Raw genomic sequence first — 17,568 nt, 5'->3', positions numbered from 1 at the left:
TCATAATATAAACAGTTGATTCCCGAGCATTTTAAGACATGTTTTCAAGTAGCATAGTAGGCACCAATATTCTAGCTACTTTCTAGCTGGAAAATTGTGTGTATAAATAAATAAAAATAAAGGGAAACCCTCAGATAACTTTGTCAGTACTTAAAAAGAAGCCTGTTTTTAAATGTCTTAAAAACCTGGTTAAAGCATGAGGATTTCTTTAGCATTTTTCCTTTTAATTTTTTTTGTGGGAACAGGGCAGAGTGGACTTACTGGTGAACACATTTGTAAAAGAGCCAAACCAGATTAAATCTGTTTGTCTACCCCTAATAACCACAATTAAACCATAAGGAATGGTGAGCTGCATGATATATTACACCCTGCTGTGTTCAGAGCAAGATGGTTCAGACAAGATGAGAGCAAAGCATGTACGCCCTTGATCCTTCAGTGCAATGGGGAGTAGAGATGTAATTCAAGGAACTATGCTTTCACTTTTATATTATTTCTCTAAGCCAACATTTATATTAATGTTGATGTGATCTGAATGTCCTGGTATGTGAATGAAGGATATTTTCAAAAGCAGCTGAATAGAAAAAACTTAACAGTCTTCCGGATTTTAAGAAATCAATAAAGACTAATCTCTTCCGGCAGGCCTACCCAGTTGAATTTTAAGATGCCTTTTAATAATGTGCTGCTTTTAATAATGTATTAATTTTAAATATTTTAATTATATGTATTTTATGGCATTTGCATTTATGTTGTACTCCGCCTCGATCCAGAGGGAGAGGCAGGTAACAAATTATTATTATTATTATTACTATTATTACTATTATTATTATTATTTCTCTGTGAGAGAAAAATTAACATGCATACAATAAGCAGAAGATACAGGTTGTTGGAATAGATTGTGTTTAGTTACCTAAAGTAGAGACATAGAATTGGGCATCTGGAACAATTGGGGTCATAAACAACATTCTGACTTGCAATATGCTTTTTGGGGGAAAGCAGTAGACTTTTCTGTACAGTGATGCGTGAGGCCTCTCATTGTTCTTCATACTGAACACCAAAATACCATTCACTCCCTCCTCCCGTTCTCAACAAATTTTATCTAATGACACAGAGTATTCTGTTGATCAAATAAAGCTGCTGCTAAGCAGTTCTCGCTTGTAAAGTAGGACAGGGCGCGCCTTTGTGAGAGAGTCAATTACTGAATTCCCTGCTAGTGAATCGGTGGGGGGGGGGGGGGGAGAATGAAAGTTCATTCTGTCCTAATGTTAACTGTTAAACTTTGGCTAGAAACCAAATGGAGAGGCCAGCTTTCAAAGTGCTTTGCCAGTGCAAGTTCTAGTGCAGTGGTTCTTTTGATCAGGGGAGGTAAGGAGTTCTGAAGGCGCTGCTTCAGAACCTGAAATGTTGCAGCAAAATTCTGTCATGTTTGATTCACAATTGTATTGACAATAAACGGCTGAAAAGTAGTCCATTCTGAACTTAAATCCACCATGGCCACTCTTGTACATGACTGATTGGATTGAATTTCTATATAAAATGCCACTGTGTTCCTTGAGGATCAGTCATTTTGTGAACTGGGCATTGATATTTATGCAGCACTTTATGAACTTGCAGCTTCTGCTCTACTACACTTGCATTCTAATTATCGATAGGATCCAAAGAATCATGTGACTTTCTCCACATACCCAAAGTGGATTTTTCAAACATGCCACATAGTAAACGTCTTTTAAAACCAACAGGAGTTTCAAAGGCAGTTTTTGATCTGTCATGGCAATCTGTTCAAAGGGGTGGGGCAGAAAATCAAAGTTCCCACTGGACACACCCAAGCCGTTGGACGTGTATACAGTAGCTCTTTGGATTTCAGCCTAGAACACTTTTTTTTTTGCACTTACAGCTGATGTAATCAACAATGCAGCTGGCTATGGGTTCAGTGGTGTTGATGAGAGAGGCAATTTCCATTGGAACCTACTTTCTAATCTGAATATCAGGAAGATTGAGGTAAGATTAAAAAAAGAGCTTCTGGTCGGAGAGAGCATGGGTCCCTCAAGTTCAAAAAAACATTCTTGCTCCACAGATATTCATATATCGTTAGTTCTTTTGTATTCTGTACAACCAAAAATGTGTGTGTGTGTGTGATGCTTCATGTTAAAATACAAAACCACAAAATAAGGATTTTTTTAAAAAAATCATTAACCCAAGTCCATGTCTTTCTCTTTGCTGGTAATGTTAAGAATTGGAATACAAATTTATGAGATTTCAAGTAAGGGCTTCTTATTTCAGACATAGTTTTATTTCTGATTTGAAAAGCAGAAATCCGCTCCTTCACATCAAAATTTAAAAAATGAAATTCAAATTGTGGAAATCCAAACAATTTAAAACAATAGGTGAAAGGGGAGTCTCAAAAACTACATGTCCTTCTTGACTTTCACCGATGAAAATGGTGGTGCTCCTATTAATTTTTTATATAAATGAATACCAAATTTCAGCCATTTATGACTACTTACAATCAAATTACAGATACTGAAAGAAGCACAGACAAATCTATTGCAATAATATAGATATTCAAAACTAATGTAATTTAAAATATGGGTGGTGGGAATTAACCTTTTTCATGTGAAGACAGGCAAGCCAATAATACATATAAACCATATAACTTTATTGTTTGGAGCCATAGGCCACCACAATATAACCAATAATATATGGGAATTCCTTCTCTCCTAGATGGCAACAAGTTTTAAGATGTATGTTGAAAACTGGAATATCCAAACCACTGCCTGGCTTAAACGGTAAGATTGGCTGCTTTTAGTCTTTTTTTTGTAATCCTCCCCAGTCTATCCAAACTCATAAATTTAATAGTAATGTGCTGTTTGCCTCAAACATTTATCCAAACAGTCTTTCAGTCGGTGAGAATAAAAGTTACATATTTTTCTGGAAGTCACGTAATGTTACAGTGATGAAGGTAGATAAAATATGAGTCCTTTGCTGAATACTCCTGGGTTAGGTATGAGGTTGCAATGATCAGGGCCTACTCATTAGTGGGTCCCTGGTTATTGAATTACTCATACAAGGCGGCCTGCCATTTTGGGAAGTTAATTGAGTTGATTCTTTAGACAGGCGTAAATTGTTTCCATTTTAATTTTTATATTATACTTCACTTATATTGTAAACCACCTTGAGAACCTTGTAGGTCTGGTAGACAAGATATATATATATATATATATATATATATATATATCATTGAAATAAGTGCTTTGTTGGTGTCATTTCTGTCACCATTTCAGTCTGAATATCTGAATGATAATGGATTAAACCTTTATATGATTTTTTTTAACCTAGAAGTGATTTAATTAATTTGGAAAGTGACCAAATATAATCTTGCGTACCTACAGAGACAGATGGGAATTGGGAGAAACAGTTGGCTCAATAATTTAGTAAAAATTAGAGGGAATTCAAATTCATATAGCTGGCAAACTTGTTTGGGAAGTATACAAATTAATGCTACTAAAAACTAAGAAGGGGGATAAAAAGCCATTGCTTCAGCGATAAGACTATTCGCACTTCTTCTCACAGTGCATTTCTGCAAGTCACGCTCATTGGGACTTTTGTCTAAGAAACATAAAATAGCATGTTCTTTCCGTGTATGTTTTCTGCTGAAAAAGAAATCTGTATATGCCAAAAATCTAGGAACTGCTAATAAATACCCTTTTTTTAGTTCTTCCTTGACAAAAGTATAACCATTGAAGATGGTATAACAATTAAAGATAGGGTTGAGGTATAATTAGAGTCCTATGGGAACATTCCAATCAGTTAAAGCAATGAATTAAGGCCCAAAATATAAGGAATTAAAATGGGAACCTTGTTGAATCATGTCTAGTCCTTAATACCTCTAAGAGCAGTTGACTGTAGCAGATAATCCAACTGACTTTCATATAAGTATGCTTTTGGAAGTTCTGGTGTATCAGTGGAATTCAGATTTCAGATTCACTTGATATGTTATCTATATATCGTTGATGCATCCCATTTTCCTGGTTTTGTTTTTCTTTCCAGCGTATGCTATGATCGAGCTCCTCGGTATCCTACAGCGTTAACATTTCTTCTGTCAGCTCTTTGGCATGGTGTTTACCCTGGATATTACTTTACATTTGTAACTGGTATCTTTATGACACTAGCAGCAAGAGCAGTATGTATTTCTTTCATTTTTTCTATGGGTACAATCCCAGGTATATTTAATTAAGCTTAAGATTTCTATTAAAGTAGTTAGGACTCAGTGAGCAGAAATCCTACTGATTTCCAAAGCAAAATTGAGTTTTCTCCAAAAAAAACATGTTTTCTGAGGTGTGTATGCTATGCATGGAAGCCTCCCTCTGCATTTTGTTGAATAGCAGGTAAAACAGTTTCTGTTATTGAATTATTTTGCTGTTACATTTATAGCCTGCCTTTCTCCCTCTTACAAGGTACCCAGGGCAACTTGCATAACTTCTTACAACAAGCCTGTGGGGTAGGTTAGGCTGAGGATCAGTAACTGGCTGAAAATCATCCACTGAGCTTCATGACCGAGTGGGTACTAGGACCTGGATTTCCTGAGTCTTTGTCCAACACTCTAACCACTACACCATGCTGGCTCTATGGGGGAGCTCCATATTTGTATCAGGGTCATGTCACATTATTGGCACAGACTTTTTCTTGGTAGATTTTTTTCTAAAGTACATCTTAGACATATGATGCAGAAGTGCAGTAGTGAGCTTCCTGGAAATTTTACCTCTTCATTGCTTGCCCCATTTCTACAGAGAAATGTTCGTAGGCACTGTCTGCTAGAAGATCATAAACCAAGGGAGGGTTTGACTGCAGTTCCTGGTGGTGAGGGAACAGGACTTTTGAGGTGGGGGGCAGGACAGCTCCTCTTTTCTTCTCTTGCCTTCCTGTGAAAGCTGGCAGGGCATTAGTCATATCCTCTATCTTGTTGTCTGCTATCCTAGCCCTTGACAAAATATTCTGAGTTCATTGAAAACACAAATGTTGCAACTTGTATGTGTGTGTGTGTAGAATCTAAAGTTTGAACAAATATGATGCCTTGACTGTAAAATTAGGGCTTTATTGATGCAGCGTTTGGATTTCCAGAGACACAGAAATGAGATTTTGTTGTAGGAGAGTTATTCCTCATGGCCACTCAAACACCTCTTTTCTTAGGTACAATTCAGACATTGCCATTATGTATTGCATTCCCACTTATGCATCCCCTTGGTGGATAAAAATATATATAAAATGTGTGCCACTTGTTTAAAAGGTGACCCTGTAAGCTGGACGCTGGGTTTCAGTAAGATGCAGACCCTGATTGTCTTCAACCAATTGGTGTAGATAACACTTTATTTACATGTTTTGATCTACGTGTAGGATTCAAAGCAAAACTCCTTTATCATTACATTGGATTTGGCACTTTGAGTTGTTTCTGACTGAATCCTGGCACTGATAGAAGTTTTCAGTGTTTGCTGTCATGTGTGCTCAGATGTAAGCCTCACTGAATTCAATGGGTCTTATGCCCTCCAGATGTTTTGGACAACTCCCATCATCCCCAGTCAGTATGGCTAATGGTTAAGAGATGGGTACTGTAGTCTAAAACATCTGGAGGGTATTGGGTTGCCTACTCCTGAGGTATAGGTTCTTCCAGTTCTCACTGTCTCTTCTTAACATTCCAAGAGATGGGTTTTTTTGTTAATAAAGAGGAAAAGAAAAAACGAAACATTCTCATTTGTTTTTCCAAAATCACATTATTATCATTAAGTGGCAAATGGATAGAGTGGAAAATCTGTATGACAGGATCGGTTATATGAAGATTGCTTTTAAATATTTTAGGTCAGAAACAGTTGTCGGCACTTCTTCATCTCGCCAAAGCCTCTCAAGATGAGCTATGACATGGCCACCTGGTTGGTAACTCAGCTCTCTGTCTGCTATACTGTTGCACCCTTTGTTCTCCTAGCTGTTGAACCTACAATTATATTATACAGGTAGGTTATCGCCTATTATTATGTCTGTCTTTAATCTATTTAGATATGCCAGCCTGTGATCACTGTTGGGTAATGTTTCATTATGCTTTGAAGGGAAAGTTGGCTGTGTTATTTTTGGTAGCTTAATGCATATTAGTTTTATTTTAATGTAATGCGTATTTCACCTGTGGTATCTTCATGTCACACAGGAGACACTAACCAGTCACTGCCCCAAAACCTGTTCAAGTAGGTAGAGAGGAATATGTTGTACAGCTATAATTTATTAATATATATATGGGGAGGGGGGTGGGCTGATGGAAGCTAAAGTCCAAAACATCTGGAGGGCCTGAGGAGTGCAAGCCTCTTAATCATGTGTAAATGAGGAGATCATGTGTGCAAGTTTGGGAGTCCCCACAAGCTTTTATTATTATTATTATTATTTATTTATATAGCACCATCAATGTACATGGTGCTGTTCAGAGTAAAACAGTAAATAGCAAGACCCTGCTTTATAGGCTTACATTCTAATAAAACCATAATAAAACAATAAGGAGGGGAAGAGAAAGCAAACAGGCACAGGGTAGGGTAAACAGGCACTGGGTAGGGTAAAACTAACAGTATAAAGTCAGAACAAAATCAAGTTTTAAAAGCTTTAGGAAAAAGAAAAGTTTTTAGCTGAGCTTTAAAAGCTGCGATTGAACTTGTAGTTCTCAAATATTCTGGAAGAGCGTTCCAGGCATAAGGGGCAGCAGAAGAAAATGGACGAAGCCGAGCAAGGGAAGTAGAGACCCTTGGGCAGGCGAGAAACATGGCATCAGAGGAGCGAAGAGCACGAGCGGGGCAATAGTGTGAGATGAGAGAGGAGAGATAGGAAGGAGCTAGATAGTGAAAAGCTTTGTAGGTCAACAGGAGAAGTTTATATTGGATTCTGAAGTGAATTGGAAGCCAATGAAGAGATTTCAGAAGTGGAGTTACATGGTCAGAGCGGTGAGCCAAGAAGATGATCTTAGCAGCAGAGAGATGAACAGAAACCAACGGACTGATGTGAGAAGAAGGAAGGCCAGTGAGAAGAAGGTTGCAGTAGTCCAGCTGAGAAATAACCAATGCATGAACAAGAGTCTTGGCAGAAGAGACAGACAAAAATGATCAAGTCCTGGCAATATTATACAGGAAAAAACAACAGGATTTAGCTACTGCCTCAATATGAGGAATAAAGGAGAGCGAGGAATCAAATATAAAGCCAAGACTACGAGCTTCCATGACTGGAGTAAGTGTAACATCATTGACAGTAAGAGAGAATGAGAGATGAGGAGAAGGTTTAGGAGGAAAAACAAGCAATTCAGTCTTTGCCATATTAAGTTTCAAACGACGTTGAAGCAACCAAGCTGAGATATCTGAAAGACATGCCGAGATACGATCGTGAACATCAGGAGAAAGATCTGGAGATGACAGATATAATTGTGTATCATCGGCATACAGATGATATTGGAGGCCATGAGATTGAATAAGATTACCCAAGGGCAACATGTATAAAGAAAACAACAATGGACCAAGCACTGAGCCTTGGGGAACCCCTACTGAAAGGGGAAAAGAAGAAGACGAGCTGCCATTAGCCAACACGCTGAAAGAGCGACCCGCTAGATAGGAGGCAAACCAGTTATAGACAGAGCCACAAAATCCAAGGTCATGAAGGGAATCTAAAAGAAGATCATGATCAACCGTGTCAAAGGCTGCAGTTAGATCAAGGAGAATAAGAACGGAATAATGGCCTTTAGACTTGGCAGTAAGAAGATCATTGGTAATCTTAGTAAGGGCTGTTTCAGTGGAATGCAAAGGACGGAATCCAGATTGAAAAGGATCCAGAGCAGATTACTAGAAAGAAAATCAAGACAACGAGAGTAGACCACACGCTCCAGGATCTTTGAAACAAACGGCAACAAAGAGACAGGTTGGTAGTTAGACAGAGATAGCCTATCAAGAGTAGGTTTCTTGAGAATAGGAGAGACTGTAGCATGTTTAAAAGCAGAAGGAAATGAACCAGAGGACAGAGAAAAATTAATAATATGAAGCAAGGAAGGGAGGATAGCAGGGATAAGATTAATAAAGACGCGAGAAGGAATCGGATCACGAGAACAAGTGGAAGGCTTCGAAGAGCGCAGTATTGTAGACAGTTCATCAGCTGAGACGCAGAGAAATTTGCAGGAGGAACTGACAGATGAGGAACAGGAACTGGAAGAGGAGCAGAGCTGTCCAGATCAGAGCGAATAGTTTGGATTTTAGCATTGAAAAAAGAGGCAAAGTTATTAGCAGACAGAGAGGCGGGGAGAGATGGTGGATTAGGCTTCAGAAGAGAATTGAAGGACGCAAAGAGCCGCTGAGGATGCCTAGCATTTGACTGGATCAACGTTGAGTAATACTGCTGTTTGGCCAATGAAATGGCAGAAGAGAAAGAGGAGAGTACAAATTTGTAATGGACAAAGTCCGCCCAGTCCCTGGTCCTGCGCCAAAGGCGTTCAGCTTCCCCGGGAACAAGAGCGAAGGTAGCGGAGGAAAGAGGTGAGCCACGGTTGGGGTTGAGAAGGGCGAACTATCCGAGTTGTAGATGGAGCAAGATTATCAAGAGTTGAAGATAAGGAGGAATTAAAGAAGGAGACAGCTGAGTCCAAGGAGACAGCCGAAAAGACAGAAGGAAGAGAGGAGGCTAGAGACTGAGAAAAAGCCTCATAATTGATAGATTGCAAGTCACGACAAGAGCGAGAAGCGGGACGTGAAGGAGGAGGATTATGAGTAATATTGAAAGAAACTAGGTGATCTGACAACGGAAAGTGAGCAGTAGAAAAGTCCAAAACAGAGCAATTCCGAGTGAGAACAAGATCCAGACAGTGTCCAAGGGAATGTGTGGGTACATCAGACCAAAGCTTAAGATCATAAGAGGAAGATAATGAGTGAAATCGTAGAGCTGCAGTGTCTTGAGGGTCATCCACATGAATATTTAAATCACCCAAAGGGGAGATGGAGAGAGCAATTGCCAAAGGAGAATTTTAAGACACACGCAAGCACACACTGGGCAGTGCTACTGTAAACGGGAAAAGGTTGGGCTCAGTCAAACAAGTCATCAATATACACCTTCGAGGTGGTTCAGTTAAACTTTTTCTTGTCCACACTTGAGGAAGTTGCATTTCTGTTCTGTTCCTAACAAGAAGTCGGATTTTCTGTGTTCTGATAAAAGGGAGGAGGGGACAACACAGGAGAATGGTGGTTCCACGATGATGCCGTGTGTATGCCCTGTAGAAAGTGAGTCAGGAAAGTGTGGTGGTCCCACAGTAAATGTCTCGTTTGGAAGCACCTTTCATCTTCTGCTCAGGTCCGCATACATACAAGGCTATGCCTGCTGGATCGATTTGGAACTTCCCAAAGTTCCAGAGCAGGCACAACGGGCTGCCCGCCTTGACATCCCTTGACATAATAATAATGCAATTACTTTTTTATCATCACCGGTTGTAACCTGACTTATTTGTTAATATTTTTTGTCATTTACAGGTCCCTGTACTTCCATATGCATATTTTGTGCATACTTGTGTTGCTGTTCCTGCCAATCAGATCTCAAAAACACATTGAAAACCAGCAGCCTCCATTTCAAAGCATACATAACTGTCATATAAACAAGAAGCAAAAATGATACTTCAAAAGGGAATGGCTGATCCTCTTTTGTGGGTTGCTGGAAAAATGGGCACCAAGAATACATCATTGACAGTGACTTGATTTAAAACACTTATTGAGGACAGAACAAATCTTGACTGATTATACAGCAACAAGATTTAACTGGCAATGTTTACATCCTTGAAGAGCAAAGATTATAATTTCTTCATAAACTACAGAGAATATTTTAATGGATATTTTAATTTTAATTTTTTTTGCACATGTGTTTATCTTAATTAGCCAGGACCTTTGAAATGAAGGAAAAAAATATTGTTGGGACTTAGTATACTAGTGCTCTAAACTTTGAAATGTTTTTCTGCCTCCCCCAACATCGACTGGTTAAAAGGTGAGAAGCGCAGCTTATAGTGAATACCTGTAATTCCCAAATGTGGATTGCAGAATTTCATGAATGGATCTCCTCATGGATTTGTGACTCATGATCAACAGGTGGGACAGCAGGCACACAGCAAAGGTGCATCTTGAGTCAAGTATTTTAGAACCAGTAACATAGAACAATGGGAAAGTGCATGCTGGGTGGCAGGGAAATAACCATCAGGAAAGGGGGGGGATCATGGAAACCTATGAATACCGTTCCCCATGTAGATATAAAATTATATATATTATGCTTGAGGTGAGAAATGGGACTAATCAGTGAGAATACGTGCTTTGCCAGAACTTCCTTCATATTTTGCCTGTATTGTATGCTTGACAATTACTATAGGTGATCCCTCCCCCGCTCAGAACTTCATAATGTTTCTTGATACTCCCTACGTGTCAAATGTTGCCCGCATTCATCATTTCACAATACCATTTGCCATGGGAAGGCAAGTTACTCAGGCACTTGGAAATAGCTCAGGGAACCTTTGTGTTAAGCGCTTGATCAGAATATGCATCCTGGAAATTTTAAAAATGGATGCTTTTATATTTTAAGTCAGATTTCCCCTCTATTTTTGTCTGTGTACATGTGCGTGCATACACACACACACACACAGAGCTTTTTCCATGGAACAAACACAGGGCAAATTAAAAATAACTGAACAGACCCAGGTCTAGCTTTGTAAATTTACTTCCTTGCAACCAGCCTGCTTGATCCTGTTGCACATACGCTCTTCTCTCTTCCTGCCTGCTTTATCTGTCTTAACTTCACAATGCATGGAAGGGCTCTAGGATAAGAGTTCTGTGGTAGTGATAAAGGTACAGGTGTTGCCACTTGTCTGCTACCTAGGAACAATGACCATCCTCTTATGCAAGAAATGTCATGCTGCATCTACAACATATGTATATTTTAGTATTGTTAGGCTATACATTTTGGAGCTGCATTTATTTTGATACTTTCATATCAGAATAGAAAAAATATTAAAATTATGTATTAATATGAAGGTTGAATAATATTTTCCAGTTCCTTATAGAAATGAGGGGGAGAGGAAATCATTTAGCTCTGATTTTTAATGAGCTGGACTGTTCAAAATCAAAAGGTCAGTGTAAAAGTTGGGTTATATGATATGTTAGAAGGTGTCCTTCTCTATGGCCTTAGCTAGACCTAAGGTTTATCCCGGGGTCGTCCCTGCCTGCTCCCAGGATATCCTGTGTGTCATTTACATGAACAGGGATGACCCCCTGGACGATACCGGGATAAACCTTAGGTCTAGCTAAGGACTATGTGAACTAGACTGCTTTAGGAATGAAACCTGTTGTTGCAATTGTCTGTTATGTCATTGCTACCTGCACCATTATGTATTTATTTTGGACATTTTTACCTTGCTCTGCTATCTGGGGATTCTAAGAGCAAACTTTTTAAAATAAAGTTGAAAAATCAAAAAACATGTTTGAACTTGTTTAATAAACAAGCCCAAGAGTTAAAACAACAGATTTAAAAGACTTGGGAAATAGTTTTTACCTGGCACCAAAAAGAGAAGCAGTGCAAGATGAATTCCCTGAGGAAAGAATTCCAGAGCCAGGGCACAACCACAGAGAAGGTCTTATTTGGTCACTAACAGTTGGGCAACTTGAAGGAGGTCCACTGAAACAGATGGTATGAACTGGCAAGGTCATATTGCGAAGGATGCACCACATAAGCACTGTTGTTTACCCTTCTGAAATACTTGAGTCTATATTTCATGTTACAGACACTACCTTGGCACAATGATTTTCAATACAAGAAACCAACACGTTTCTTTTAAGTCACCTGGGCAGGAGTACATGACTTGAGTTGCTGTGTTTTGTTAGCATTCATCTGATCTGCCTTATAGAAAGGTGTGTGTGTTAGTTACGTGTACAGAATCTGAAACCTTTGTATATTTTAAAAATGTGTCCAACATGTGAGAGCTTGATTTTTTTCCTTTCTGTTTTGCTACAGACCCATATTTTTGGTTTGGTACCAATTTACACAACCTAAGTGGGGCATCAAAGGGCTCAACCTAGATGTGATGCAGGAGATCTATGATTAGGATTTCTTGGAGTTTAAAAGAAGAAGCTGAGGTTAGAGATCAGATCAGGAGCACAACATATGTTGTCTAAGGGAATTGTTAACCTTTTATCTCCCGTGTTATTTCCCCAAATTAAAGTTCAAGTAAACACAGAGTGCTATTTGTCATAATGGAGGAAACATACAAGTACCCATAGGTTTTCTCCTGTGGAATAAACAACTTTGATGTGTAGTAATTCTAATCAGAAAAATGGTGTTGGGGGCAATTTTAACCCCCTTAGTGCCATGTTCCTGATCTTGGAGCTCCAAGCAGCTGCTTCTTTCTTTTAAAGTATGGGAGATCAAAATTTTGGTTCTTGGGGCCAGCCCTACAATTAGACAGAGTGAAGTGGCCACCTCTAACAGATTCTGGAAGGCAAGGAGCAGCAGTCAGGTGCTGGAGGACAGAGCTGTGTGTACTATGAGGACCTTCTCATGCCTCATAAGCTAGCTTTCTGCCCTTAGGTGCTTTGGAGGATGTTCTATAACCATCATTGAAGTGTGTGTGTGTGTGTGTGTGTGTGTGTGTGTGTGTGTGTGTGTGTAATCTCTTTTGCCTAAAGCATCAAAATTTCTTGGGAAAGGCATGTACAGTATATTTGGCCCTAAGCCTGTGGGATGAGATGGATCAATGCAGACCTTCATCTCTTGAAAGGATAGTTCCACTGGCCTTTGTTAAAGCCTGTCTTCAGGAAAGGGAGAAGCTTTTTTCTGTGTATTTTCCCTGACATTCTGGAGGGACAAACCTTCAACATAAAAACATTCGTTGCTAATGTGCTAGGTTCCTTGGGACATAATAATTTCCTTGCTAGCGCACCAGTCTGATTTCCAATGGTGGGAAAGTCCTCAAGCAAGGCAAGATGAAGATAATTCTCTTTCAGTGTTTCCTATCTCTGAACACGGAAGTTCCTGACTAAGAGCTATTGATAGACATAACCTTCATGAATTAAAAGCTATATAAACTTCAAATGCTTTTAAATCTTTTAAGATGTGCCAAAGTTATTATAATCCTTGTTTTGCTAATGTTGGTAAGTAAGAGCCAGCTTAAAAGTGACATCTAGTGGTTACTACTGTACATTTAGCTGCTCTTCAGTATTATAGTCATTCTGGAAACATATTTTTATGGTTGGAAAACAATTACTTTGAGAGGTGAGTGGGATAGCAGTGGAGGAAAACCACCTTCTCCTATTTGCTGGTCAGCAGGTTTTATTGCCCCTGCTTATGCTCTTTTTCCTTTGGATTGGCAAATGGTTGTAGGTGGGTCCAAGACTTTTCAGGGAGTAGACCCCCAAGGGTTGCCAGCTGCTGACCTCTAAAGGAGAGACTGCATCTGAGATGAGGGGCCCAAAATCATGCCCAGTAAGGGTGGTTTCAGGTTCAACATTTTCCCTGTTGGGATTCAATCACTTCCCCTTAATCTGGAGGAAGACCATTAAGGGTGGGTAATGGTGGAAGTCTATAACATTAGCAGGGTTGGAAAGGGGATAGCTTTTGTTCTTGCTACTAGTTGGGTGTAGTTATGATATTGGGATGCTTAATACCTGTTTGCTGCTGTATTGCATCATGGTTTGTGAATGTGTGAAGAGGTCTGAGGCTATCATGAATTTAGGCCACTTCAGAAATGAATTTGCCCTGTTTATATAGAGAAGGGCTCAACAGGCAAAGCTTTCTACATACATTTTGGAGTGTGGCCAGAGCATGCCTACATATGAATGTCATCACCAAACAATCCTGTTCCGAAGTATAGTTAAGAGGGTGAAGTCTCTTCATGTTGTGAGGCTGTGTTTGTATGGGGTGGGGTGTGAATACCTCATGCAAATGGATTGATATAAAACTTTGGCTGTGGAACACAAATGGGAGAGGAAAAGAATCCCAAGAACGCTTTCAGGAACCAGGTAATCAAGGCAGAACTGACAACTTTGTGGGAATACTACTTTTCTCCTCTTTTCAGACCCTAGCATGTGAACTAAACTGGATTTATGGGTGGGGGGAAAATCTCAGGGGTGTTAGTTTTTTTTGTGCCTAGGGCTTGGTATAGTTGCAGTGCAATGTGCCCATTGAGCAGGAGTGGTGTTTCTAACCATAATCTTGCTGACCACAGCACAATCTTCTACAGCAGGGACAGGTAACCTTTGTGGGCTTGTGTGTACATTTGGAGTTTTGAGGAAGTGTCCAGGATGTCACCACAAAATTGGCTGCCATTGGGGCTTTCAGCATTGCAGTGCGGAAAAACCAAAGGTCCCCAAAGTTATTAAAGTTTAGAGGAATTTATTCAAAATATTTTCAAGGATAGAAAAATAAACCCAGGTAAAAGTTAACATATAAAGTGTATAAAAGCACAGATCACCAGGCTAGTGTGATATGTGGTATATTTCTCAGAATTGTAAGTGTATGCAGTGTAGGTGATCATTAGTCATCTTTGTTCTGTATTTTGATTGGATGAATTTCATTGCTGAGAAGAGTAACTCACATAGGTATGTTGACCCCTCCCTCAAGTTAACTTTGTTGCAGACTTTCTGAGTAGAGGAAATGTTTGCAAATATACAAGATTCCAAAAATTGTCATCCTCAGCATTTGCTTATAAAACAAAGTCATTCTGAAGGTCAACTGTTTCCAGCTGTATTTGGTTTAGTCCAGCCTGACATAGCTCCCCAGTGGGTGCTGCCAGTTTTTGTGATGTTAGCTGGAGTGAATGGTTTCAGACAAATGCTATTACTAGTTCAATATCAGTGAATCTACAGGATAGTTAGATTCGACTCCTGGAATTTTTGGGTATATCCTATAACAGTAGCGCCTATCAAACTACCCACAGTTTGTTTATTTTTCCTAACCTTGTGGTAATTTATTAGTGCCACCTACAAGCACTTTTTTCTTTAAAAAGGCCACGCTGGTTTTCTCTCCATGCCGGCTCCTTCACACTTGGGAACGAGCGTCTAAAGCAAACTGCAGATGGAGCATGGATGAGAGGATCCCCTTCATATTCCATCCACTCTACATTCAAGGTCGGATGCTTATGACTATCTTGATAGGATTGTGTCCTAACTTGTTTAATAGTTCGTTTCTAGTGTAGGTGCTGATCTCATGCCCTAAGCATCTTTTACCAGGGTACTAGGGAATTTTAAAGTATTCCAACATAATAGATGGCAGTGGAAAAGGGACGGCTTTTGGAACTCGGAGTTACAATGGCAGAGTGTTCCTTAGGCTCATATATATATGCTATAAATAAGAAACCCCATAGGTGGGATTGGCCAGTGAAGGAGCTGTTTTCCCAAAGATGGTGGCAGTGCTGGGGAGAGGAAATCTCCCTTAGGTTGTAATATGGATATCATATGAACATAAATTTGATATATTTGAGTCTAATTTTTTAGTACCTATATATTGATTTGTTTATTCTTTTGAGCCGCTTTGAACATAACTTGGTAGCCTATCCCAAAAAATATGTGATGATGTAAGAAAATACTTTACTGTTCTCTCCCCCTCCATGTTTGGACAGCTTTAAGAAATAAACTAAATACATGAACTAAATACAAAACTGAATTCATGAAATGAATGAAGATTATGATGGAATAGTAGCTAAAGCTTTCAGATGGTTCAGTAGATGGTTGCAGCATGACCCCAACTGTATCAGGTTAAACCAACTCAAGAGACTCAAACAGCAAAGGTAGTTGTGTTAGCCATAAGAAAAATGCCAAAATCCATTTATTAGGCCAACTCAAAGGTCATAAAAATGTGCACACTTTTGAGTTCTCCAGGTCTCTTCACCTGGAAAGATGTTACAAAAAGGAGGGAAGGGGGGAAAACTTGACATCCAATTACTGAGGGTTGTTCTACATGGCAACAATCTCCCTGACGAGGCCTGACGAGCGCCGACATTGTCATCTTTTATGGCGCCAGGTCAAGACTTTTCTCCCAGGCATTTAGCAATATGTAATAAGCCTGAGTCTGTTTCTAAAGTTGATATAGTGGTTTTAAACGTATGTGAATTTTGCATATTTATGTAGTTTTTAATTTTGTATATTGTTTTTAAATGTTTTATCATATGTGAACCACCCAGAGAGCTTCGGCTATGGGGCGGTATATAAATGCAATAAAATAAATAAAAAAATAAAAAAATGACACCTATAAATTTAATTGCATCAGGCAGGTTTTAAATTATCTTTTACATTATCCATATTATAAAAACATGAGAGCCATCTCTTCAGCCTCTGTAGAAATCCTGATCCAGCTGACACTCTTTTCTAGACACTTCCGTTCTGTAGCAGGAACGGGATGAGGAGGAGGATGTTTCTGCTACAATTATCTCCCCCCACCTTCTCGAAGATTTTATTTCCCAGTGGATTAACTTTTCAGGGCAGCATCACAGACAGAGAACAAAATTCAATTAATGGAATATGAAATATTTATTACCCTGTTCTATATGTCTATCAGAGAAGGGTCCTTAATAAACCTCATTAGAATGGACTAGTGACTCATGTCTCTGCTTTTGTAGTCCTTTGGAATTTAAATCCAATTAATCTACAGTCCTTGTGAATGTGATTTAATTATTTGGAGGGGGGAAGATACTTTGTTCGGGTGGTAATGATGTACAGGGAGATGGCAAAAAGGAATGAGAATGTTGATTGCAGGAGTATTCTCCTCCTGCCCTGCAACCTGTTGGGAGAGAAGGGGTGATAAACCCTGGTGATGGCTCAGTGGTAGAGGCTCAGGCTCTGAAAGCTCAGAAGAAAAGTAACACTCATTTTGTGGAGTATATCTGAAATTCTTTGGAGACATGGAACTGGATAGTTATAAGACATAGATGCAGCTTTGCAGCCACCGCAGGGCTTTCTCACGAAGCTGTGCTTTGAAAAAGTCAGGGACCTACCTCGACTTTTTCATTGGGAGTGAGATCAGTGTGGCTTTTCTACCGTCTGGTCTTGTTCCTGGGGCCAATCCTTGGGGTGCTCCTGGTGGAAGACGACTGGCATTTGGTCGCCTTCCACCAGGAAGAGGGTGGGGTGATTCCAGTACCCGGATGAGTGCCGGAAACCCCACCTTTGCAGTGGGATTACCTGATGCCACCCCGGGTGAATAACACCATGGGGTTTTGGTGGGAAGCAGCACCAACTCGGTGCTGTGAAGACGGGGCCCAAGTCCTCCCACCTCCAATCCCTTTGGTCTGTCCTCTACATTTAAATATTCTAGATATTGACACACAATCTTAACATTCCAGCTGCAGGTAGAGTCAGGCAATGGCCTCAGGTCGCTCCTTAACTGCTCCTTTGGAGGTCCCCAGCTGTTCTTCCCTACCCCTTCATGGAGCTCTGTTTTCCATGCAGCCTGTCCTGCACCCCTGAAATTAGCCTGCTGCCCTCAGGTGTTGTGAAGGATGCTAGCCCAGTGCAATATCTTAGTAGCCAGTATCAAAGGAAGATTAAACTGCAAGTC

At 39.8% G+C, this 17,568-nt stretch overlaps 1 protein-coding gene across 1 annotated transcript in view; it reads left to right on the top strand.

Moving 5' to 3' along the window:
• The window catches only part of MBOAT1 (membrane bound O-acyltransferase domain containing 1), a 41,504-nt gene extending 31,653 nt beyond the window's left edge, over positions 1-9,851 (top strand). The window contains exons 9-13 of the mRNA XM_063129778.1: positions 1,892-1,995; positions 2,719-2,783; positions 4,045-4,177; positions 5,848-5,999; positions 9,519-9,851. Of these exons, the coding sequence (XP_062985848.1) occupies positions 1,892-1,995; positions 2,719-2,783; positions 4,045-4,177; positions 5,848-5,999; positions 9,519-9,657 (593 nt within the window). The 3' untranslated portion in view covers positions 9,658-9,851. The remainder of the gene's footprint in view (positions 1-1,891; positions 1,996-2,718; positions 2,784-4,044; positions 4,178-5,847; positions 6,000-9,518) is intronic.
• The last annotated feature ends 7,717 nt before the right edge of the window (positions 9,852-17,568 follow it).

This window comes from Elgaria multicarinata, chromosome 7, assembly GCF_023053635.1.
Source record: "Elgaria multicarinata webbii isolate HBS135686 ecotype San Diego chromosome 7, rElgMul1.1.pri, whole genome shotgun sequence".
In the NCBI taxonomy this organism is placed as follows: domain Eukaryota; kingdom Metazoa; phylum Chordata; class Lepidosauria; order Squamata; family Anguidae; genus Elgaria; species Elgaria multicarinata.
This window is presented reverse-complemented; position numbering and strand designations above follow the sequence as displayed.